Raw genomic sequence first — 24570 nt, forward strand, 5'->3', positions numbered from 1 at the left:
AGCCCAGAGATGGAAAGTTTGCCCAAGGTCACCTTGATACATAATGGAAGTACTAGTTTGCCCACGCACAAAAGGAAAGCCGGCGTTACGACCAGGACTACAACCTGTCGCCTTTTGTTTTATTATTGAAGAAGCGAGGCCCGGTAAGACGCGGATCCACGGTAAAGCGAGCGAGCCACTTTTTTCAGAACCGTGTGTTCGATTTCTTTCGCAAGAACGCTGTGCGCAGGCCACGGTCGCCCTCTGCAGACAAAGGGCGGGAGCGCGCTGGGAGGACTGGCGCGGCACTCACCTACAGAGGGCGCCCGCCGACGTGCAGAGCAGCCCACCCCACCCCCGCTCGGTCGGCCCTTCCTTAAGTACTTCCGGTCTGATCTCTATGATCCATCCGGCTGCGTCGGTTTACTGTAAACAGAGAAGAGTGCGCCGACCCGGAAGTGGAACTCCGACCCGGACGGGAATAGCTGGAGGGCGGGCGGGCCGGGCGGAGGCCGTCGCCATGGCTCTGGCTGTGGCTCTGGCCGGAGCCCTAACCGGGTCGGAACCTGGCCCCGCTGAAGAACTCGCCAAACTCGAGTACTTGTCTCTGGTGTCGAAGGTTTGCACGGAACTGGACAACCACTTGGGAATCAACGACAAGGACCTGGGTGAGCGCGGGGGTCCCTGTGGGCCGGGGCGGAGCGGAGCGGAAGGAGCTAGGTGCTCGGACCGGGCGTGCGCGTGTCCGCGTGTCTGTCCCGAGCTTTCGGTCCCGGGAACGCCCGCCCGGGGTCTCTGACCGAGCGCCCGCCGGCCCGAGCTCTTGGGGTGCTAGAAGCCGAAACTCGGAGCTTGCCTGCCCCGCCCCCTCGGGCCCCCAGTAGTCAGACCGCGGCTGCAGGTCCAGGCGGTGCCGGCGACCCCGCCAGGCATTGGCTGTCCGCCCCGCCCCGCGAGACAGCGGCCATTGCTGCCTCTGCGCGTGGACACAGCCAGCCCCGCGACGGGAAGCGCCCCCCGGAGTCCGCGTCTTTCCGAACCCGGCGGTGCTTCCCACTGCTTGCTTTCCTCCTTCCCACATCCCAGCCCCTGGGGCTTCGGGGCCCAACTCTCCATCTGGGAAACCCGGCAGGTCGGAGCAGGCCGGGCTCCCGGCGCAAGCCCGCAGGGACCATTCTTTCCCATGCGAATGCGGGCTGGACCCTTGACAGCCGCTCGCGGTGGGGCCGCTGTCCCTGCGGGCGGACAGACAGACGGGCGCGTGCCGGAGGCTGGGTGGGAAAGGGGCGGGGCGGTGGGAAGGAGGTGCCCCTGCCCGCGCCGCTTCCTGTTGGAGGCGGGGGAGTCATCAGGTGGAGCGGAGCGCGGGGGACGGCAGGGAGCGTTCCCGTTTTTAAATGGAGACGATGTGTCCCAGGCAGAGGGCTGCCGTGTGATGCCGCGACGTGCTGGTCTAGTTTCTCGCGCCCCCTGGTCCAGGTAGGCCTGTCCTGTGAGTGCGTCCTCCTCTTCTGGGGGACAACCAGGGCTTAGGTTAGTCTTACCGCTGTGATGGAGTACTAGGTAGTAAGCACTAAGGTCGGGCCTTTCATTCCTAATGGGCTCTCCGCGTGGTTCATCTCCAAATCCACCCGGGGAGCTGGTTAACATGCAGGTTCTGATTCCACATGCCTGGGGTGGAAATGCGCATTCTCAGCAGGTGGTTGTCCAGGCGGGTTCAAAGCCTGGTAGCCAGGAGTGTTTGGCATTCGCGTTATGGAGATTCCGTCATGGAGGTGGCCCGCCGGGATTGCTCATCGCTCATCCTGCCCGGGCTGCTCATGTTACTGTTTTTGGTAGAAGGGACGTCCTGATGCAATCATTAAAGAAGAAAGACGTGTTGTAGAATTCTGTGTGAGGGCTCTTTTAGGCCGTGGCAAAATGCCCTCTTCTCCTGAAGACGGCTCAATAAATGCCGCTCGTGTTAGGAGTTCCGAGAGCTACTGGAGGGTGAGAGCCCCACAAGATGATAGCCGCTAAAAAAAAAGGGTGATAGCCAAGAAGGAACGAGCTTTCACTCAGCGTCTGCGTGGGTCCTCACTGGTCCGCGTGCCCAGGTCTAGGTCCGGGGCTGAGGATGGGAGGTGCCCAGCGAGTGCCGTCGTCGTGAGCAGCGGGCACAATGACCAGGGCAAACAGCCTCGGTGCCCGCAAGGGACTGGTGAGCCATTGGTGCCGCACCTGCTGGTCCAGGAGGAGCCGCTTTCAGCCTGGGTGGCACGTGGGCTCTTTTTAATCTGGGGTCTCATCCGACTCAGCGTTTCTTTCTTGTCTGCAGCAGAATTTGTCATCAGCCTTGCTGAGAAGAACACCACCTTTGATACTTTCAAGGTTTCCCTGATTAAAAATGGAGCAGAATTCACGGTACGTGTATCCGGACACTCCTGCTTTGTTCTCGGGCCACTACGGAATCGAAAAATTGACCCTTGAGCTAGCAATCAGGGAGCAGTCGAGGAAGCTGCTGGGTAATATTTGCCTGTCACTAAGCTCTGGTGGCGCCGTGGTTAAGCACTGAGATCCTAACGAAAGTGGGGGGGGGGGCGTGTTGCTATCCACCAGCCGCTCTGAGGGGAAAGAGGTGACAGGGTGCGTCCATCCGTCCGTCAAGACTAGAGCCTTGGAACCCCGTGGGGGCAGTTCCACCCTGTCCTACAAGGCCACTGAGAGTTGGCATCAACTCCATGTCCCCTGGCACCTTTGCAGGAAGACGGGGCAGGATTTCCATCATGAGGTCTTTGTGGGAATTTAGTCTTTTTCATTTGGTTTTATTTAGTTATTTATTGCTTTCCCTGAAGGTGAATGCAGGACGTCCGGCCAGTCTGGGTTTGGGAGGTAGTTCTAAAGCACAGGAAGTAGAGTGGTTGAAGGGAGCTAAACAGCCCTAATTGTCAGCTTTCCCGGAGGCCACACGTGTGGTTGGCTGTCCCATCACTCAGCCGGCCCAGAGCCCTCGTGCGTGTGGCAGCCCTGCCCCACCGCGGCACCCTCGCCTCACGTGGTCCGTGCGGCCACCCTTCTCCAGAGCCTTGTCTTCGCCCGTTCCCTTCCGAGCGGATTGAAACACAGATGGAGTGACTGGTGTCTTTTGCTCTGTTTCTTTGGAAGGATTCTCTTATTAGCAACTTGCTGCGGCTCATCCAAACCATGCGGCCCCCCGCCAAGCCTTCTACCAGCAAAGGTGAGTAGAGCGCCACCGAGCTCTGCCTCCTGCGCGGCTTAGACTGTGAGCGCAGGTAATTGCTTTGTGGTCCTGGCAGCTGTTGAGCAAGTTGAATTAGGTTTATAGCCGTGTGTGACTCATATGTAGTCAAATGTCATGGGGTTGCTGCAAATCTAATGTTGAAGTTGTCGTGTGGTCTATGGTATTGAAGAATATTGATTACATTTTCTCTCCCCCACCCTTCATGCTCTTCAATGAAACAAGATGCAGTTGTTAAACCGAAAACCGAAAAAGAGAAGCTGAAGGAACTCTTCCCAGTCCTCTGCCAGCCAGACAACCCTTCCATCCGGGTACCGATCACGTTTGACGGCTCCAGTCTTGTGATAGTTTGTGTTGCTTCTCCAGAGCTAAGCACTCGGATTCCTGAGCACTCCTTGAGCCCCACTGGTGTATCAGATCCTCTTCAAGGGCTCGGGGACTGGTGTTCAGGGGAAATAAGAATAGGAATTGTGGGAACCAGAAACTAGACGTATGAAATAGGGATGAAAGAACAAAGTTCTGGAACAGGTGTCTGATGGGTGAAGTTTAATATCTTGCTTCATTACGTGTTCCAAACCAAACCCGTTGGAGCCGGTTCTGACCCCTAGCAGCCCTCTAGGACAGAGCAGAGCTGCCCCTTGGGTGTCCAAGGCAGGGACTTTTTACAGAATGGGATCGCCCCGTCTTTCTCGCTGGGAGCAGCTAACACCTGATGCCCAGCCACTGGGCCACCAGGGTGTCTTCAGTGCACGGTAGGAGGTCGGATTCTTCAAGAGTTTTGACTGTTTGGCTTGTTTTGGTGACTGTTTATCAAATGCCTCCTGTAGGCCGGCACAGGGAACCCCGTGGCACTGCTGAGTAAGCTTTAGACTGCTGACCACAAGGCTGGCGGTTCAAACTCCCCCAGCTGCTCCTCAGGAGAGCAGTGAGTCTATCTGCCTCCGTAATGCTGGGCAGCCTCAGGGCTGACTCTGGCAGCAGGTTTCAGGTACCAGAGAAACATCAGTGCACTAGACGGGTGAGTTTCTGCCCTCCTGAGAGTACGCTACAGCGTTGGAGGGGGAGCAGGAAACAGTATGTTGGGGAACAGAGCAGAGTAAAAGGGGAAGGCAGGGTGGGAGGGGTGTTGCTTTTAGCAAGTTTCTCGGAATCTGTTCTGTTCTTAAGGAGCCCGGTGGTGGTGTCGGACACCCTGGGATCAGGTCTACGTGTTAGAGCCGACCCAGCGGCAGTGGGTGGTGCTCTCTCCATGAAGTAGCCAAAGCCCATGGCCACTGAGTCCGCTCTGGCCCCTAGTAACCCCGCAGGTCATGTTAGAACGGCGTCTTGGGGCTTCTGCAGCTGAACCTTGATGGGGCACACACCTTCATCTTTCTCCATCGGAGGGCTCGAACCACCGACCTGACCATGAGCAGCCTGCATAGGCTTGCATTCAGGACAAAGGGGATTTGCCAAGTGTAGAAGTGACTTCCAGGAGCCTGTGCAGGGTCCCATTCTCGCTTTCTTGCACTGGTCTGTGATATAAAGGACGGTGGGCCCGGGAGGCACACCTGCGGGACCGTTTCCCCAGTGATGTTTCCCTCTGTCCCCGCCGCAGACCATGCTGGACGAGGACGACGTGAAAGTCGCTGTGGATGTCCTGAAGGAGCTGGAAGCCTTAATGCCCAGCGCAGCGGCCCGCCAGGAGAAGCAGAGAGAAGCTGAACACCGGTCTGTCCATGGGGTTCTTTGGAAGTTCAGAATGGGAACTGGCCAAACAAAATTCGGAGGTTTTTTTTTATCATTTTATTGGGGGTTCATACACTCTTATCACAATCCATACATACATCAATTGTGTAAAGCACATTTGTACCTTCATTGCACTCATCATTCTCAAAACATTTGCTCTCCACTTAAGCCCTTGGCATCAGATCCTAATTTTTCCCCCTCTTCCCTGCTCCCCCCTCCCCCATGAACCCTTGATAATTTATAAATTATTATTTTGTCATATCTCACACTATCCAACGTCTCCCTTCACCCACTTTTCTTTTGTCCGTCCCCCAGGGAGGAGACTATATGTAGATCCCTGTAATCAGTTTCCCCTTTTTACCCCACCTCCCTCGACCCTCCAATATTGCCACTCCCACCACTGGTCCTGAAGGGATCATCCGTCCTGGTTTCCCTGTGTTTCCAGTTCCTATCTGAACCAGTGTACATCCTCTGGTCTAGCCAGACTTGTAAGGTAGCATTGGGATCATGATAGTTGGGGGAGGAAGCATTTAGGAACTAGAGGAAAGTTGTATGTTTCATCATTGCTACACTGCACCCTGACTGGCTCATCTCCTCCCTGTGACCCCTCCGTAAGGGGATGTCCAGTTGCCTACAGATGGGCTTTGGGTCCCCATTCTGCACTCCTCTTTCACGATGATAATGATTTTTTGTTCTGATGAAGCCTGATAACTGATCCCTTTGGCACCTCGTGATCGTACAGGCTGGTGTGCTTCTTCCACGTGGGCTTTGTTGCTTCTCAGCTACATGGCTGCTTGTTTATCTTCAAGCCTTTAAGACCCCAGACACTATCTCTTTTGATAGCCGGGCACTATCAGCTTTCTTCACCACATTTGCTTATGCACCTGCTTTGTCTTCAGTGATTGTGTAGGGAAGGTGAGCATCATGGAATGCCAGTTTAATAGAAGAAAGTGTTCTTGCATTGAGGGAGTACTTGAGTGGAGGCCCAGTGTCCATCTGCTACCTTAATACTAAATCTATAAATATATGCACATAAATCTATTTCTCCATCCTCATATATAAATATATTTGTATATGTGCATGCCTTTATTTAGACCTCTGTAACTGCCCTTTGCCTTCCAGCTCTTTCCTCTATTTCCTTTGACTTTCCTCTTGTCCCACTATCATGCTCAGTCTTTATTTGGGTTTCAGTAATTCCTCTTGGTTACATTACCCTTGATCACGCCCTACCAGGCCTCCTACACCCTCCTCACCCCCGGTTTGGATCATTTGTTGTTTCCTTGTTCCTGGGGTATTAAAACCACTACCTTTCCCCGCACCTCCCCCTCTCCCATGTCCCCCCGGAACTGTTGGTCCCATTGTTTTCTCCTCCAGATTGTTCTTCCAGCCTATCTTACTTAGACAGACCTGCAGAGATAATAACATGGACAAAAACAAGACAGAGCAAAACCAAGCAAGGAAAATAAAACAACAACAAGCCAATAACAAAAACAAACCAAACAAAAAAAAGATATCACAACAACAAGAAAGAAAAGCTTGTAGTTAGTTCAAGGACTGTTTGTTGGCCTTTAGGCGTGTTTTATTGTTGAGTCTGATGGGGCACCAAGCCCTGGTCCCAAAGCCTATTTTTGGTATTCCCTGGGGACTTTGTTACTCTGCTCCCCTTGCTGTTCTGTTGCACGCCCTTAGTGTTTTGCCTCGGTGTGGTGGGATCAGATTGGGCACAATTCCCATGCTGTGTCTCCAGTGTTGTCCTCTGTAGGGCTATGGGTCAGTGAGGGACGTAATTATATTTAAATTTTTTCCCAATTGTGGTAGAAGTATACAGAACAAAACATTTTTCAATTCTTCATCTTCTGTATGTACAATTCAGTGCCACTGTGTATTACAACCACTATTGATACCCTTTTCCAAATTAACTCCATCCCCATAAATATAAATAGAAACTCGGTGCCCCCTACACACCAACTCTTTCTCCTGCATCCATGGTAACCGCTGGTCGAGTTTGGTTTCTTTTTTTAAGTAGTTTTCTTGAGACGGTGTTCACACATCGTACACTCCCATGGTTCAGTCGCTTTCACAGTGGGCAGCGCAGCCAGTTCTCATGCTCCCTCCCCTTTACGTCACCCCAAAGAGGACTCAAGACACCCCTAACCAACCTGCCCCCTCCGCACGCGAGCATGAAAGCCCACCTGACTGCCGTCCTGGGCCCCACGCAGAGTGGCCCCGTGGGACAGGCTGGAGCCGCCCTGTCGGCATCGTTAGAGCAGCAGGGACTCGACACGTACCCACTGCCTCCACGTCTCCTGGCACTGCAGCCATAGAGGCTAGGGTTTTCACCCCCGACATGCACATCATAGTCATGCCGTCACATCATCCCCAAATCAAGTTCAAACTCTCATTTTCTGATCATTTTGTGGGTGGGACTGGAGGCATGCTCCCCCCTAGAGCACGATTCCTCTTGGCCTGTGAACTGTGACGTACAGCGTCCTTGTTCCCTGTTTCCCAAGGACTGTGGAGGAGCTCCAAAGTTGGCATTTCCATTACCAATGGGGGGAGTTGGAGGGAGGGAGGAATGGAGGCTATCAACCCTAAGCAGGCCCCAAACCCAGCAGAGCAGAGTACATTTAGCCTTGGAACCAACCCTTTGTTCTCAGAGACCAGGCAACGGGCCTGCCCTCCAGACTCTAGGCGTGGGTCATCTCCTCAGGCCCGGGCCTAACTCTCACTTCCGGGCAACTTGGCAACCCCCTTGACTTTGAGATGCCCATCCTCCTCTTCCATCCACATAGTGACCCCATCTCCTTACCCCGCCTCCCCCACTGGTCCCCTTCTTCTGCCCTTGGGCGTGGCAGCCCGTGTGGGACTCTGTGAGAGAGACGCTGCTCCAACAGCCTCGTGCAGAGGGGCAGCGACTTTCCAGCCTCACTGAAACCTGGAGGCTTCAGCCCCACCCTTTGAGCTCCAGGGGCCACGGCCCCTGCCTGTGAGCCAGCGAAGGCCCTGCTGCTTGTGCTGCTGTCCGGCTCTGCCCCTCCAGGATGGGCCCTGACCTTGCTGCTTGTAGAAGTCCAAGAGGTGTCGGCAGTGTTCTTCTCTCAGATGGACTTCCTGGTGTGATGGTTGATGAGCTCTTCCATCACAGGCTACTCTTTCTAACAGAAGGCTTTGTGTCCGCGGCCTTGGTGGACTTGTGGGCACATGTCCTTAGCTGTAGGTCGGCCTCTTTCCTTTGACAGTCACCCTTCTTCAAGGTCTTGCTGAGAGCTCCTCAGCCGGCTGTCTAAGTTCATGACTTCCAGTGACCATTTGAGCACGACTCAGACAGCAAACACTGGAACTTAATTCCGACAGAGCCATTGTCATTCCCCGAGGTCCGTTTCCTCCTAGAGCTTCAGCACTGTCTTCTCTGCGAGGACGGGCACCTTCTCCGCGGAGGGCTCCTGCCCCGTGAACCTCGCTGGAACTGCCGTGGGTGCTACGGTTCTGCCAGCAGTCTTGTTAAGATCATCTTGGCTCTGTCTCTTAGAAGGAGGCCTAAGCCCTTCTAGCTTCTACCTGCGACTCAGTTCCCAAACCAGCGGCTTCCAGCCATTAACCACCCTCACAACCTCTCCTGCGCTTTAGACTTCCGGGAGAGCAGCACCGAGCGCCGCCCGTCTTGCCGACTCCACTCCAGACTCACTGCCACTGAGTCGGTGCCGGCCGGTAGCCACCCGCTCAGCCAGCGCTGCTCTGATAGCAAGACCACAGGTGGTGCCTTTACCAAACCAGCTGGTTTCACCAGATTTAGGCAGCTCAAAATGTGGTGAATCAGGGCTCTCGGGGAAGGCTTTCTCTGTTGGCTTGAAGGAAGGGCTTTCCTGGTCTCTTCAGTTTATGCTTAACTAGCTCCTCCCGTGTGCGTGAGATTGTCATGATGTGCTGGCTGGTTTCTCTTTGACACAAGTTCTTGTTTATTTGTTAGGGACAGGGCAAAGAAGAAGAAGCGGAGCCGGAGCCGAGACAGAGACAAAGACCGAGACAGAGACAAAGACCGAGACAGAGAGCGAGACCGTAAGCGGAGACACCGGTCCCGTTCTCGATCACGCTCCAGGACCCGCGAGAGGAATAAAGGGAAATGTAGATATCGGTCCAGGAGCAGAAGTCAGAGTCCCCCCAAAGAGCGCAAGGACCGGGACAAGTATGGGGAGAGGACTCTGGACAGATGGAGGGATAAGCACGTGGACCGGCCTCCCCCCGAGGAGCCCGCCATCGGGGACATTTACAACGGCAAGGTCACCAGCATCATGCAGTTCGGCTGCTTTGTGCAGCTGGAGGGACTGAGGTAGTGGCCGGCGCTCTCCCCACACACCGCGGGGAGGGCGGCTTTATCACTAGGAGGCCCACGTTCTGCACAGTTCAATGAACCATGCTGGCGTCAAATCTGCCGTGCCAGCTTCTCTTGAATTTGCCTGTTACTTGAACTCTGGATAAGTTCACATTTATTTTCCCTCTGCCTTCAGGGCATCTGCCCTGTTGCCGCTTGCAACTGGATGATGGGTTGAGAGAGAGAGAGCGTGTGTGTCTGTGTCCCCGCCCCCCAGCGTCTTCCCTGTGGGAGGGTGGTGGCCCTGGGTTCTTGTTGGGCCATCTGTTGGGTACTGGGCAGCTTAGGACGTTCTCCGCGAGGGTGGGAGTCCGTTGGGAAAGGCATTGTGAGGCATGTCCCAGACCTGCCATCCGCTCTCTTCCTCAGGAAGCGCTGGGAAGGGCTCGTGCACATATCCGAGCTCCGGCGGGAAGGCCGGGTGGCCAATGTGGCCGATGTGGTGAGCAAAGGCCAGAGGGTCAAGGTCAAAGTGCTGTCCTTCACCGGGACCAAGACCAGCCTGAGCATGAAGGTAAGCGAGGTGCCTGGTGCAGGTCTCCATTCGAAGGCCACAGCGGACGAGCTGGCTCCTTGTCCCTGTGCCTTAGGACGTGGATCAGGAGACCGGAGAAGATCGGAACCCACATCGCCGGCGGAATCTGGTTGGAGAGACCAGTGAGGAGACCTCCATGCGGAACCCTGACAGGCCCACCCACCTGTCCCTCGTCAGTGCCCCCGAAGTCGAGGACGACTCCCTGGAGCGCAAGCGCCTCACGCGCATCTCTGACCCGGAGAAGTGGGAGATCAAGCAGGTGGGCTGCACCGGCGTCGGCCTGGAGCGCGGGCCCTGCCGCGCGGGTCTGCGTGGCGAATGGCCACGCACTGGCTGTGTGAGCTGGAGCCGGGTTCCTCCGCCTCTGTGTAGTGCTCCCGCCCTCTGAAGTGGGAGTGGCGGCGGTGGTGCAGGGAAACGGGAGACAGAGGCGTAAAGAGCCTGGGTCAGTGCCTGCCCTGTAAGTGCTCCTCCTCCTTGCCATCCCGCGGAGCCACCTCAGAGTCGGCCGGGATGCTCCCTGGGGATGAGACTGAACCCATACCTCTTGGCACTGGGTGTCGGGTTCTGCAGGAAGGCGGTGTGGGATGGGGGGCCCTGCCCGGGGCCAGGAGGGAGGCCCGTGGGTCCCCACAGGGAATGTGTGGCTCCACTCCGACTCGGGTCACACCTCCCTCTGGGCTTTTGGTTTCTGGTCTAGATGATCGCTGCCAATGTCCTTTCCAAAGAAGAGTTCCCAGACTTTGACGAAGAGACCGGCATTCTCCCGAAGGTGGATGATGAAGAAGGTAAGAAACGCCTTGCGAACTCAGTGGACAGAATGGATCTGGAGCAACGTTTCCCAGATCGGGTGACGCCAGCCCCGAGGGGACTGCTGGAACAATCCAGGGTCGCGGTGAAAGCCGAGACCGACATTTCATCCTGGACTATGGGCTGCGGTTAAAAAAAAGTTTTTAAATTCCAGGGGAGCAGTGAGTAAACTTTTCTGAAAAAGGAGCAGTAGGCCCAATAAGCTTGGGTACCTATGATTTAGAGGACAATTGACCAATGGAATCTTTGGTCGTGGTAGTCGAGTTGTCGGTTAAGCCAGGGCTAAACGGTTAAACTGTGCTCACCAGCTCTCGCTCGGGAAGCCAGAGCCCCTTCACATGGAAGCAAGCAGTCATGTCCCCTGCGAACGTGTGTACATCATCACAAGGGACTGCTTCACCTTCTCAGGATGGTTGGGGAATAGGTGTTGCAGGGTTTTGCCAGGGATCATTCAGGAACACAGACACCGGTGCCGTCAGTGCCGGCTCTCCTTTCAAGGGAGCTCGTCCATCCCACCTTCCTCCTCCGAGTGAGTCCGTGTCAACCCACTGCCCTCTAGCTTCCCTGTGTCTCACACAGCAGTTCTTTCAGAAGCAGATTATTTTAGTGCTTCTCCCAGGCGATTGTGTGGTCCTCAGAGGACTTCGGCAGCTATTTTTGGATTACGGGGTCAAGATATTCTCAGGAGAATCATTTCAGGGCTCGTTCAGCCTCCACGGCTGCAGAAAGTCTGGATTTCATGAGGATCTGAAATTCCATTGCGCTTTTTCTCTGTTTTGTGGAAAAGCTTTGCTCAGAATGCTCGGTAATGGTAGTCGGGTAGCACCCAGTGGCTCCTGTAGGCACCTGGCCACACAGGCCACATCCTCTTGCTCTTCCCGAGTCCTCTTTTCTCGCTGGCCCTCCCGGGGACTGGAGACCAATTGTGCCTGCGATGGCCCGTGACAAGCTTTTAAGGCCCAGACTCTGCAGGGAGCTGCGAGATAGAAAGAAGCACTAACCACGTATCAGGCCAGTTGACTGGGTATTTGGAAGTAAACTTGACTCCACGTTCTTAGTAATTCTGAAAACCTTGGATCCACCTACCTAACCTCTGAGTTTCCCTGGAAACAACTTTAAACTTAGCCCATTGGTATTGTTTTTTAATTGTGAAGTCATTTAATAGAACACACATAATTGATAGAGCAGTAATATACATTGACATAGCCACTGCCGTTAGGGGGTAGAACATTACTAACATCTTCAGTGTCTGTATGACTCGCTGAGGGAATCTTCCTCCTTCCTCTTTTTCTAAACTCCCCAGCAGGCTTCTGATAGCTGTGGATTTCTGTCAGCTGCACTTCATTCACTTGTGTTCCTGTATTTTATATTTGAATGTCCGCTGTATGGCTGGGTGGGCTTTCTGCTTTTAAGGGCTCGGGAGGAATGCCGTGGAGGCTTTTCCTTCACTCACTCGTCTTCCCAGATGAGGACCTTGAGATCGAGCTGGTGGAGGAGGAGCCTCCATTCCTGAGGGGCCACACCAAGCAGAGCATGGACATGAGCCCCATCAAAATCGTCAAGGTGAGGGGGGAGGCTCCGGCTCTTCCCTGCGGGTGTCCAGTCGGCTGGAGCCCGCACCCTGATGCGGCTGCTTTGTGTCCCTAGAACCCCGACGGCTCCCTCTCGCAAGCGGCCATGATGCAGAGCGCCCTGGCCAAAGAAAGGCGGGAGCTCAAGCAGGCCCAGCGGGAGGCGGAAATGGACTCCATTCCCATGGGACTCAACAAGCACTGGGTGGACCCTCTGCCTGACGGTAAGGCCCTCGGAAGCAGGCTGGTGTGGACAGGGCAGAGGGCCTCTTGTGGCTCTCACTGCAAGCTTAGCTGTGGCTTTGATAGCTGGTTTTCCCCTTCAGTTACTTTATTTTATTTGGTTCTTCTTTAGAACATGGTTAAACCAAAAACTGTTTTGGAACTAGACAAATCATTAGCCTAGTTAAGTGTCTGTCCTAAATTACTTGAAATTTGAAATTTTCATGTAGTTCTTTGTACAGTAAATATTGATTACTTGAGTACCGTTCCCATATTAAATCTGCATTCACTTATGGTGCACATGAATTGTTGTGTGCCTGAATGAGTGGAACACAGCTATGGATCAAACCTTTTGACTTACTGGGAGAGTGACTCAGTAGTCGTGTCGTCGCCAAAGAGCTCGCTGAGTTGTGAGCGGGATGAAGGACTAAGGAGCCTTCAGAGGAGTTTGTGGGAAAACCCCATTATCGTTTAATTTCATTTCCCCACAGACTTTTTGAAGTCCTCTTGTGTAGAGAGTTGGCATGGGGAGACGGATAGGCTGAGACCTGAAGGGTCAGTAGGACTGCCTCCTAACCTGCGGTGAAGCAGGGCGGGAGGTGTCAAGGGCAGTGCACGAGGCCAGGAATAGCCTGTGCTGGGCCCGGGGGCGGCGATGCATTTGAGGAACGAGGGAAGGCTTGTGTCGTTGGAGTACAGGGAGCAAGGGCAGGGTGACGCAGGGCAAGGCTGGGCACAGGTGGCACAGGAATTTGGGGCTCGCTCATAGAAGGATTGGAAAATGCTGGGAAATGCTAAGCCAAGGGAGTGACGTCAACAGTGTTTCATTTCCAAAGGCTTATTCTGGATCCTACCCAGAATGCCTCCCTTGTTTGGTGAAAGATGTAAGTATGTTTTGGCAGCCCTTGTGGCCGTCGCATTTGCACAGTTGTGTGCCGGGAGAGCCATTCAGTGTCTCAGCAGCGTCACTGGCACTCTGTCCACCGATCACACAACGTAGGGGTGCACTCCTCACCACAGGTGGCTTTAGAACGTAGTTTCTTCTCCTTGGACTCACGGGATCAGTGTAATTTTTACTTTTAATTACGGCAAAAATATACGCAGCAAAACCGTCTCCAACTTCTGTATGTATAACTCAGTGCCATTGATTCTTCTCTCTGTGCTGGGCAGCCATGATCAATACCCCTTTCCAAATTTCCCCACCACCGTTAACATACACTCAGTGCCCGCTAAGCAGCAGCACCCCTTCCTCCTTCACGCATGTAGCCGCCAGTCAGCGTGGCTTCCTTTTTGTTCCTTGCTTCATCTAGAATCAGCACATCATACCAGAGTCCTCGACAAACCACTGCGTTAGGTATTGTCGAGTGCATAAACTGGGAACCCAACAGGAACAAAAGACAAAACCAAAATGAAAAATATATATAATATAAACAGAAAAATAAAGCATAAGAAAGAAAAGACCCCTAATATTTAAAAAGCCAGAGAAGAAATTTCTGTCATGGAACAAGCAAGAAATACCTTATATACTCAAGTATAAGCCGACCTGAATATCAGCTGAGGCAGCTAATTTTACCACAAACACCGTATTAAAATGTGCTGGAAAACTCGGCTTATACAGGAGTACATGCGGTAGTTAAGCCTAAAGCAAGTTCAAGTTGTGCCAAGAGAGGGAGGTCAGTTGACCAAGTATTGCACTGTGAAAACCACTAAAATCCTGTATGTTCCCTTGCTCCGACGGCCACGAATCGCAGGGTTAGCCACGAAACGCAGGGTTAGCCACGAAACGCAGGGTTAGCCACGAAACCGTTAGCCCAGTGGAGGACCAGACAGTCGATGATTCATTACCCGCCGCCTGAGTGGGTTCTGACGCACAGACAGCCTCGTCGTCCTCCCTCGGGGAGTGGCCGGGGGCTTCAAGCCCTCCACTTACCTGGCAGCACCCCCGGGTCCCCGAGGAAAGGTCCACGGAGGCAAACCCTCCGAGACAGAGTCGGTGTGTGATTGCTGGGGCTGAGCGGGAGGAGGGAGGGTGTGGGTTACGGTCACGGGTACGGGGTCTCTCTGAGACGGGCGCAGTGGGCTGCAGTTAGGCATGATGGACAGACTTCAGCCCTGGCTTTTAACATGTGATGGTGGTCCTTTTTCCTTCCTCTTGTCTATGTCATTATGTTTCCCCACCTCTCCGTTCCCTTCTGTTCTTTTCCCAGCTTGTGAAGCCCAGGAGGAGTGGATGCTTAGAGAGAACACTGGGTGCAAGGGTGTCTCGGGGAGGTGGGGGGGCACGCGGGGACTTGGGGCGTGAATAGTGAAGGTGGGAGGGGCGCTAGACCTGAGGGCGACTACACCACTCACTTTAAAGGCGAGTTAATCATGGGGGGGGGTGTTCTGAAATTGTGGCAATGGCTAGTTTTTCTTGATATGGTTGAACTATTGACTGTGTGATATGTGGGCTCAGTGCGAGTAGAGCTGGTGGGAAGTTAGATGGTGATGGCTGTACAAGGCTGTGGCGAGCCCACTGGATGACTGGATTCAGTGTGCTCTGGGTGGCTGTGACGGTGGCTTTTCTGTCAGGTGGGTTTTGCCTCCTGGGAGAACATGAAATGAACCCCGCTGGTGCTGACAGCACGACAGGGATCGGGCCTCCCGCCCGCAGCAGCTGACTCGTCGCCCGCCGTCGCCCTTGTCAGAGGCCCGCTCTTCCTCCCTCCTCCCACGGCTGCATTTTTCTCTTCACCTTCCTTGGCCCCATTGACTACCCTGCCTTGGTTACGGCTCAGGCTGACCCACAATAACCCACGTGTGGGGCCCACCTGACGTTTGGCTTTTCCCCTTGTTGCGTTGGAGGTCGTTGGAGGAAAAATGCTAAGTTGCCTGTTTTCCTCCCCAGCGGAAGGCAGGCAGATTGCTGCCAACATGAGGGGTATTGGGATGATGCCCAATGACATCCCGGAGTGGAAGAAACATGCCTTTGGGGGCAACAAGGCGTCTTACGGGAAAAAGACCCAGATGTCAATCATTGAGCAGAGAGAGAGTCTGCCCATCTACAAACTCAAGGAGCAGCTGGTTCAGGTGAGACGTCCATCTGAGGATGTATTGGTTGGAGGGAAAGGGCTCTCAAGAGGAATGGTCTTTATAAATCCCAGGTAGCTGAGCAGCTGTGAGCACGTTTGAAAGAGGGAAAAATAATAGGGAAAAAAAAGTATTGTGCCTACGCATCCTTCTTCCTCTGAGGAAGTGAGTCTTTTTGAACTGGCGGCCCTGGAGCAGGCCCAGGCGGCCCGAGTGTTCGATAGCCGCACCAGCACAAAGGGATTGGGCCGCTCAGCCAGCAAGCCCTTCTAGGCAGGGACCTGCCTTTACATGGACTAGTGTCCAGTGGGCCTTTTCAATGATGCGCAGACAATAAGCAGGTACAGATGTGTGCGTAGGAACAAGTGTCTTGTTTATCTGTGTGTTGTTAAATTGTAGCCTTCTACACGCATTGTTCTGCATCTTGATGTTTTTACACTTAGTGATATTCTCAGGTTGCCCCACTTTTTGTGGGCCTTTTTAGTGGCTCATTATGTGGGTGGGCTCTAGTTTATTTAGCTAGTCTCATATTAGGTGGCACATTGGTTAGTTTTAGGAGTCCTGGTGGTGTCGTGGGCTGCTGACCACAAGGTCAGATGTTGGAAATCAGGAGCCGGCTCCGAGGGAGAAAGATGTGGCTTCCCACTTCCATCGAGAGTTGCAGTTTGGGAAACCCCCCAGGGTCACTTCTGCCCTGTCCTGTAGGGTCGCTGTGAGTCAGAATTGACTCGGTGGCAGTGAGTGTGGGTTTTAAAAAAATAATTCCAGTCATTTACTATTATCTATAGCACCAGCATATGTAATCGGAAATAAAAAAGTCTTTGGAGGAGAGGAACTGGGACTTGAGAATGAATGCTTCCTGTGCTCCTGAGTTCTTTAGCCACGTACATGGGATAACATGAAACATGCACTGCCATGTATTCCCAGGTGATGCCTCACGCCATTGGGGTCACTTTGTTCCTATGAATTTAAGAACACCAATGAAAGTTCTTTAAAAAAGAAATGCCAGAAAACGAGGAGCTGGTTCCAGGAACCCAAGCGGAAGGCGGATTTTGAGAATGATGAGGGCAACGAATATATAAGTGTGCTTTACACAATTGATCTATGTGTGGATTGTGGTAAAAGTTGTATGAGCCCCAGTAAAATGATTAAAAAGAAAGAAATGCCAATAAAGTTTTAAAATTATTTTAATATATGCAGTTAAAATAGATCAGTAAGATGATTTGAAGTCCCATTGGCTCATAGAAAACCACCAACATCTCCTTCCCCATAGTTGTTGTCTAAGTATCACTATTAACAATTTAAGCCCTGCTTGGAATCTTAGCCGTACCTATGCCATCGTGTCTCCTTTTCCTCGTGCAGTGTGAGAACGGAAACGTGGCTTACTGTGCTCCGGTGACGTGTACCCTGTTTTCATGACCCCTTCCTATTCTGTGGTCTGCAGGCTGTCCATGACAATCAGATCCTGATTGTTATTGGCGAGACGGGGTCTGGGAAGACCACGCAGATCACCCAGTACCTGGCGGAGGCGGGCTACACGTCCAGGGGCAAGATTGGCTGCACCCAGCCCCGAAGAGTGGCAGCCATGTCAGTGGCCAAAAGAGTGTCGGAGGAGTTTGGCTGTTGCTTAGGCCAAGAGGTGGGTTGCGAGCGGCATTGCTGTAGAAATGCCAGCGGGACGGGTGAAGGTCCCCGTCGGGTGTCCTCGATAACCCTGCACAGTGATGCCACTGCCCTCAGCGGTCTGCTCAGGGACTGCCCTGCGCAGCTCGCCTTCTGCTGTGAGATGGTGGTGGGCAGTAGTCTGACTGGGCCGAGGCCTTGCTGGAGACCCCGGGGGCTTGCAGAGAGCGGGGCTGGTATCTAGCCTTCCCCCTGCTCTGCCGTAGGTGGGCTACACCATCCGATTTGAGGACTGCACCAGCCCCGAGACGGCCATCAAGTACATGACAGACGGCATGCTGCTCCGGGAGTGCCTGATCGACCCTGACCTCACGCAGTATGCGATCATCATGCTGGACGAGGCGCACGAGAGGACCATTCACACTGATGTCCTCTTTGGACTGCTCAAGAAGGTGCTGAGGTCTGGGGCCCGCTTGTAGGGGGACCGTGAGTCGGGGCGGACTGCGTGGTTGGAAACGGAGGTCTGGGAGTCGGGGCTGACCTTTGGGGAGGGCAGTCCTTCGTAGCAAACGGCTTGTGTTTGCCTCTAGACGGTGCAGAAGCGGCAGGACATGAAGCTGATCGTCACCTCAGCTACCTTGGACGCGGTGAAGTTTTCTCAGTACTTCTATGAAGCGCCCATTTTCACCATCCCAGGTCGCACCTACCCAGTGGAAATTCTGTACACGAAGGAGCCAGAGACGGATTATCTGGACGCCAGTTTGATCACTGTCATGCAGATCCACTTGACAGAGCCGCCAGGTGAGGCCCAAGAGCACGCCTCTCCTTTAGGCCGAAGGGACGGGTGGGCATCTCTGTCGTGAATCCTTTCAACACCTCTTCAATCGTGCTCTGTCTTCGCTTCCATGTTGAAATGCTGGAAATGAAAGGACGAACAAACCCTTGCACCTCAGTGAGAAGTCGAATGCTAAGGTGTGCAAGGTCAACTGCGTCTGTTGAAACATGGGAGCATTGTAAAGCCGCCTTGGCCCATGGTGGAAATGCATCTTGTCTTTGGGATCTAGGCTGCTGGAACAGGAAGGGCTGCTTCAACAAACAGCGATTTAGCTTTGCACAGGCCGGCAGCTCTAGGAGAAGGCTCTGTGTCTGCTGCTCTGGAGGAAGGTCCTTGCCTCTCCTGAGCCTCGGCTCTGACATCTCTTGTTCCCTAGGCCCAAAGAGCTGCCTTTGCTGCCGGCTTGCCCTCCCCTCTCTGCTTGTTTCTCACTCCTTTCCTCTGTAGGATAAAGGGGTGCCTCAGGCAAGGGGAGGGGGGTGGGGTATATGGCTGTAGATAACCCCAGGGATCCTGCCTCAGTAACATGCAGAGGTTAGGGTGTGCACACATCACAGAATGGAAGATAGGATATCAGATCACAGAAGGGAGAGCAGCCACACAATACAGGGAATTGTCAACAAGCTGGCAGATATTTGGGGGATGAAATTCAGTCTGTGGTCTATGCGTTCACTGTTATTCGGAGTTCTGTTGCTGTCACTGTGGTCTTTGCACAGAGCACACCTCTCTCTCTCTCACACACACATGCACACAGCCAGAGGGTAAATGCCAAACACCTCTGTTCTGCCCACAGGTGACATCCTGGTCTTCCTCACGGGTCAGGAGGAGATTGACACTGCTTGTGAGATCCTGTACGAGAGAATGAAGTCCCTGGGACCTGATGTCCCAGAGCTGATTATCCTCCCGGTGTACTCCGCCCTTCCCAGTGAGATGCAGACCCGAATCTTTGACCCCGCTCCACCTGGCAGCAGAAAGGTAACGGGGCTGCAAAGAAACCCTCATGCTCTGAGAGCGGCGAGCCAGGCGGGGATAGCTGAGGCAGAGGTTCTCAACCTGTGGGTCGTGACCCATTTGGGAGGGGTCGAACAACCTTTTCACAGGGGTCACCCGAGTCATGACAGTGATGACGTAGCCACGAAGATAGTAGGATGGCTGGGGGTCCCACCACATGAGGGCCTGCGTGAGAGGGTGGCGGCGTGAGGAAGGTGAGAACCTCTGGCCCGAGGGGCGGCAGAGTTGCCTGGCAGGTTTCAGATGCGTTTGCTGACTCGCTGCGGAGGGGCGTCTCTGAGACTCCTCTCCTGCCTCTCCGTGCAGCGCGGATTTTGAGCTTCACTCCTGGTGGGGCCGTGCACCAGAGCTGCAGTTTGAGGGCGGTGGGGCACACACCGCAGACAGGCCTCTGACTGGAGGGTGAGCGGGCTCTGGTCCGCTGGGCCGCAGCTTGTGAGGGCAAAGAAGGACCTAAGCTCGTCCTGAAAGTCACGTCCTCGTCAGGGAAAGCAGGCGGACGCGTGTTTGGAGGGGAGCAGGGTGACGCTGGTCTGTGGCCAGGGCAGGAGCTGGGTTGTTCTCGGGGCTAGACCTGAGTTCATAAGTAGGTGCTTGAGATAAGAGGGCAGGAAACAGATTGTTTCCCATTAGGTTATAATTCACATATAGTATACAGCGGGTCTCCAAAAAAATCACGGAAAAATGTACATTCAAATGATGGGATTTTTCCACGAACGTTTTGAAGCTTCCGTGTCTGTGTGTGTGTTCTCTTTTAAAATGAGTCATGAAAAATAAAAAACTAAACGAGAGTCACCCCTTTCTAAGGATATAGTTCAGTGGTTTGAGGCATGTTCACAAACCAGTGGAACCATCAGCCACAGCCCAGGACATTTTCCTGAGCTCAGAATAGAAGCCCTTTATTCTTGGGCAGTTCCCGCCCTCCTTCCCATCTGCCCTCTGCTCGGTCCCTGGAACCCACGAGTCCCCTTTCTGTCTCCCTGGATTCCCTACTGCGGACATTTCATGTAAGTGGAGTTGGAAACTTTGGAGGCCATGACTGGCTTCTTTGACTAGACATGTTTTCAAGTTTCACCCGTGTTGTGGCATGTGTCAGTGTTCATTGCTTTCTGTTGCCAAGTGAGTTTCTTTGTGCCGAGGTCCCACGTTGGGCCTACATTTGGGTTGTTTCTAGCCCCTGGCTGCTCTAACGTTTGTGCACCAGTTCCCATGTGGCCGTGGGGTCCTTTCTCGGGCATTTACCTAGGCGTGGAAGACAGCTGGCTTGGAATAACGTTGAGTGGACAGGGTGGGGGGGTTGGCTTGGAGGTGTGGAGGGCAGGGGGCAGTCTCACTGACTCCCAGCTTCCTGGCTTGGCCCCCCTGCATGGGAGGCAGAGCTGAGGAGGGAAGTGTGGGTGGAGGAGCAGGTTGGGGGTGAAGGCAGCGAAGCTCCTCTCATCTGCTCCTGATGGTTACGGTTTTTGCAGCGCTGAGGCAGGGCTAAGCCTTCTGGGGTTGGGAAGGTTCTGGCATGATGTGAGATGTTCTGAATGATTTTTCCAAGCACTTGTGTTTGATTGGCTGGACCTCTGGGTGGAAGAGCGTGGCAGTGCCAGGCTGAGACTCCTAATCTCCTGGATCGCATCTACTGCTGCTCTCGCGGCTCACTTTATGATCCAGGGGAAAGCCTGTTGCTCTCGCCCACACCCACGACAGCCTGCTTTGTAGCAGACGGCCCCGTGGGGGGAGGATCTCATTCTGCAGCGGCACATGTGACGCCAGCAAACCTCCCCTTTCCCAGGGCGCTGGGGGTTAGCATTGTCGTCCTGTGAGCCACATAGCCGTCTGCTCTCAGGCACTGCACTTCCTTCCCGCCGCCTAGCCCTTAGGGTGCAGCGACTTGCCTTTCTTTTTGCCCACGGAGGTCGCGCTGGGACATCCAGAGCAGGGTGCCGTGCATTCCTCTGGGCAGGTGTCTGAGGGCGACACCTGAGGTCTGTGCCCGCCCCGCAGGTTGTGATAGCCACCAACATCGCAGAGACATCGCTGACTATTGATGGCATCTACTACGTGGTGGACCCCGGATTCGTGAAGCAGAAAGTCTATAATTCCAAGACAGGGATCGACCAGCTTGTGGTGACGCCTATTTCCCAGGTATGGTGTGAATGTCAGTCCTGTAAACCCTGGGGAGCCCTTCTGGCTTTTGGGGCACTGTACTTTGAGCCGTGTGGTCTTCTACGATGAATACTGGACGCTTGGGTGAAAAGGCAAGTTTTGTGTTGCTTGCTGTTGTTCTCTGTAGAAACATACTCAGGGAACTAGGTTCCCAGGAAGCAGTCACTGCATTCGTCGTCCAGAGATGGGCTTCGACTATTTCAGCAAAACTCTACACAGCTTGAATTAAAAACCGTAAAGTGGAAGCCCAACACTCCGAGCACAGGTTTTAAAAGTAGCAAGCCAGTTATCTGAAATGATGATACTTCGTGAAAAGGTTATTTGTTTCTTCAGACGTTCTGGGATATGATCCTGGTTACATTGTATCTGAAGAGGAATGACCTCATCCTCCTCTTGGAGGACAGTTTGTACGGAAGTTTCAGAGTTCCCCGTCTTGAACCCAGCAGTGGCTCTGCTAGAGACACTTCCGAGATTCAGGGAAGTTGAACACGTAGCCAAAGGCCGTGCGCGGGGTGTTTGTGTTGGGGGAACATAACCTGGCACCCAATCCAAACGAAGCTTACTGTTGTTGAGCTGAGCCTGACCCTCAGCGACCCTGCAGGACCGAGTGGAGCTGCCCTGGGGCTCTAAGGTTGTGGGTCGTTAGGGAAGCAGAGCAGGCAGCCTCGTCTTCCAGGGAGAGGTGGGTGCCAGCCTTTCCGAGGGCTTTCACGCAGTGCTCCCAGACTCCTTAGAGGGAAGTCCTTAGTCACACACGGTCTGCCGTGCCGTGGCTGATACGCTAGACAGACATTCTCATACCTGGGCCAGTGGACATGCAGCACGATGGACGGAGAAACGATGGGCCTTGTCCGAGACTTCATTTGACTCGAGCACACCAGCAACACTCACCCAGTGATGGGTGCATTGGGCAAGTCTGCACAAGCCTGGAGGGGCACAGGTGTCCCTTGGAGGGCTGAGGGGGCCTGACCCAGCCACGGTGCTTCCAGTTGTCTCAAAGCCATGCCTCGGCCGGACGACCGGAGAAGAGTGGATGCCTTAGAGCCGCGGTGCTGGTGAAGAGTCGACAGCACAGACAAGTCTTGTCTCGAGGAGGTACAGCAGGCGCTCTGAGCAGCAGGCAGGGCGAGCCGTCATCGCACGCCCGCTGCACACGCATCCAGAGACCAGGCCCCGGAGAGGGACATGCTCCACAGTCAGCAAGGGAGGACAGGAGCCTTGGTAAACTGGGTGACACAGTGGCCCCACCGTGGTTCAAGGTTCCGCAGGTGAGGCTGCGCGACGCCATTCCTTGGTGCACAGTGAACTGTGTCCTAGTGGCCTGGAGGATCCGATCCCACCTAACAGCAAGAACGCTGATAAGTCATGTTTGAAAGAAGTAAGCTCAAAAATAGCATGAGTGACAGGCTACCGTTTTTATTTAAAAGCAGGTTGTACACTTGTGCTCAGAATGTGTGAACGGTGCGTGCAAAACTGACAGGCTGGGGTCTCATCAGCCCCCCAGCTTCCCTGTGAGCTGGTGTTGGCTCCTGGGGTCCTGGCTGATGGGCAGTTTTCATCTGCACGTTCATAGACTGCACGAGCTTCTTATGACAGCCGGCGTCACAGTCGTGATGTGAAGGGAATGAAGCTCTTCCTTTTGCAGGTTGGGTCGTAATGGTGGTGCTAACAGGTGGTGCTTGTGAAGTGCCAGGCGCTGTCCTGGGCACCTGCATGCGCTCACGTCACTGCTAACCTCACTGCGCAGAGGTGTGTGCGCTGTTCCACTGGCCAGAGCCTTCACAGGGACTCAGCCGTCCGTCCCTGACTCGGATACAGCCTGGGGAAAGCGGTGGATTCTTGGTTAGAGCCTTCGGGCAACTTGCGGGTTCTGGATTGCTGCCCTGCTCCTGGGGTGAATTGTCCATTCTCACCCCTTCCTGGGGTTTGGAACTGGCTAGCCAGGCAATCTGAAAATCCTGACTCTCGGAGACAGGCTGGTGCCGGCAGGAAGTGGCCCTCTGTGACGGTGCTTCGCTGTTTGCTGGCAACGTAGGGTGAGCTATTATTGTTGTTTTCATTTTCCATTCCGCCTCTACTCACAGAGGGGACTTTAAGTTTGGAATTACCGCAGTCTTGGTGCCGCTTTGGTGTCTTTCTTTTCCTTGTGTTTGTTTCTCCCTTCATTGTGCGCAATTTTGTATAGTCTTAGTTTTCCTGATTATTCAATTGTTACGCCTTCAGGAAAGGATGGATATTTGGTAAAGAATAAAGGAAATGAAACTCATCCATCAGGTAACCTCTGTTGTCATGTTAAGCTCTGTTGTCATGTTAAGGGATTCATTTCGAGTCCTTTCCTTCCGACATTTTACGTGTGTTGTTTGGTGTCAGTCAAGTTGCTGCTGACCTGTAGCCCCCCCCCCCCAATCACCTGTGCGGGCGCCCGTCTCTCAGAGGGCCGTGCTCTCTGTCGCTGCCCCTGCATGTCACCAAGCGCAGCGTCCTTCTCCGGGGCCTGCTCGCTCCTAACAGCACCTGCCCAAGGTAGCTGAGAGGAAGTCTTGTCGTAGTTGCCATGCTTCTTCCCAGACAGACCTGTCTGTCCTCCTGGCGGTCCGTGACTTTCAGTGTCCCTCTGCAGCCCCACCACGCAGGCACCAGTTCTCCTTCCGTCTCCTCTCGGTCCAACGTTCACGTGCCTGGGAAGTCGGCGAGACAGCCACGCTGGGTCAGGTGCCCCTCAGGCCTCACAGGGACACCCTTGCTTTTCCGCACTCGGGGAGAGGCTTCGTGCAGCACAGGGACCTGCCGTAATGCATCTTTGACCCCTTGGTTGCTGCTTCCTCGGGCGTGGACTTGTGGGTCCAAGCGAGACCGAATCGGGGGCACCTTCAATCTCCTCTCCGTTTGTCATGATGCTGCCTCGGGTCCAGTTGTGCGGGTTGGGATCTTATGCAGACGCGTGTGGATTTTGTTTGGCAGCGTGCAGCTCCTTTGCTCTGGGTGAGCGTGTCTTCTGTCCCCGGGCAGCCCCAGACTCGCTCTGGGAGACGGCTGAGGGCTCTGCGCACATCTTTGCACGGTGACCGTTCGCGTGCGTTTTTGGTCCTGGGGGTGGGATGTAGTCATCTTATTCCACACTGTCTGGTCTGGTGACATGCGGTGACATGCGGTGAGGCCGTTTTGACGACCTTTTCCTGGGTGTGTCTGTGCGATTTGTCTTCCTTCCCTCCCGCCTGTTCTTGCCTCGCTTGGCACGAAACGCTCCTGAAAGTGCCGCGTGTAGGAAAGGAGAGAAGCGCATTGGCAGTCTTGGAAACGGCCCTCCAGGAAGTGAAGTAGCCCCAGGTCTGGCGTCTGCCAGTAGCTGGGCCCCCCTCCTCGTTAGCTGGCTGCCGCTCAGCTGTGCCCAACAATCACGTCGCTTCCTCTGCCCGCCCCCCA

General features: G+C 54.2%; 1 protein-coding gene across 3 annotated transcripts in view; it reads left to right on the forward strand.

The window, feature by feature from the left end:
- The first annotated feature begins 447 nt into the window (after positions 1 to 447).
- The window catches only part of DHX8 (DEAH-box helicase 8), a 30524-nt gene continuing 6401 nt past the window's right edge, over positions 448 to 24570 (forward strand). Inside the window, exons 1-17 of one of the 3 annotated variants that reach the window (XM_075561878.1) lie at positions 448 to 647; positions 2297 to 2382; positions 3124 to 3196; positions 3443 to 3528; positions 4815 to 4927; positions 8919 to 9272; positions 9684 to 9828; positions 9905 to 10108; positions 10550 to 10637; positions 12125 to 12222; positions 12307 to 12454; positions 15340 to 15521; positions 16966 to 17160; positions 17411 to 17596; positions 17735 to 17945; positions 18773 to 18954; positions 20986 to 21126. In XM_075561878.1, the coding sequence (XP_075417993.1) occupies positions 500 to 647; positions 2297 to 2382; positions 3124 to 3196; positions 3443 to 3528; positions 4815 to 4927; positions 8919 to 9272; positions 9684 to 9828; positions 9905 to 10108; positions 10550 to 10637; positions 12125 to 12222; positions 12307 to 12454; positions 15340 to 15521; positions 16966 to 17160; positions 17411 to 17596; positions 17735 to 17945; positions 18773 to 18954; positions 20986 to 21126 (2640 nt within the window). In that variant the 5' untranslated portion in view covers positions 448 to 499. Of the gene's footprint in view, positions 648 to 2296; positions 2383 to 3123; positions 3197 to 3442; positions 3529 to 4814; positions 4928 to 8912; positions 9273 to 9683; positions 9829 to 9904; positions 10109 to 10549; positions 10638 to 12124; positions 12223 to 12306; positions 12455 to 15339; positions 15522 to 16965; positions 17161 to 17410; positions 17597 to 17734; positions 17946 to 18772; positions 18955 to 20985; positions 21127 to 24570 lie in introns of all 3 variants that reach the window. The other 2 variants (XM_075561877.1, XM_075561876.1) reach the window with 2 other exon arrangements.

This window comes from Tenrec ecaudatus, chromosome 10 (assembly GCF_050624435.1).
Source record: "Tenrec ecaudatus isolate mTenEca1 chromosome 10, mTenEca1.hap1, whole genome shotgun sequence".
Lineage (NCBI taxonomy): Eukaryota > Metazoa > Chordata > Mammalia > Afrosoricida > Tenrecidae > Tenrec > Tenrec ecaudatus.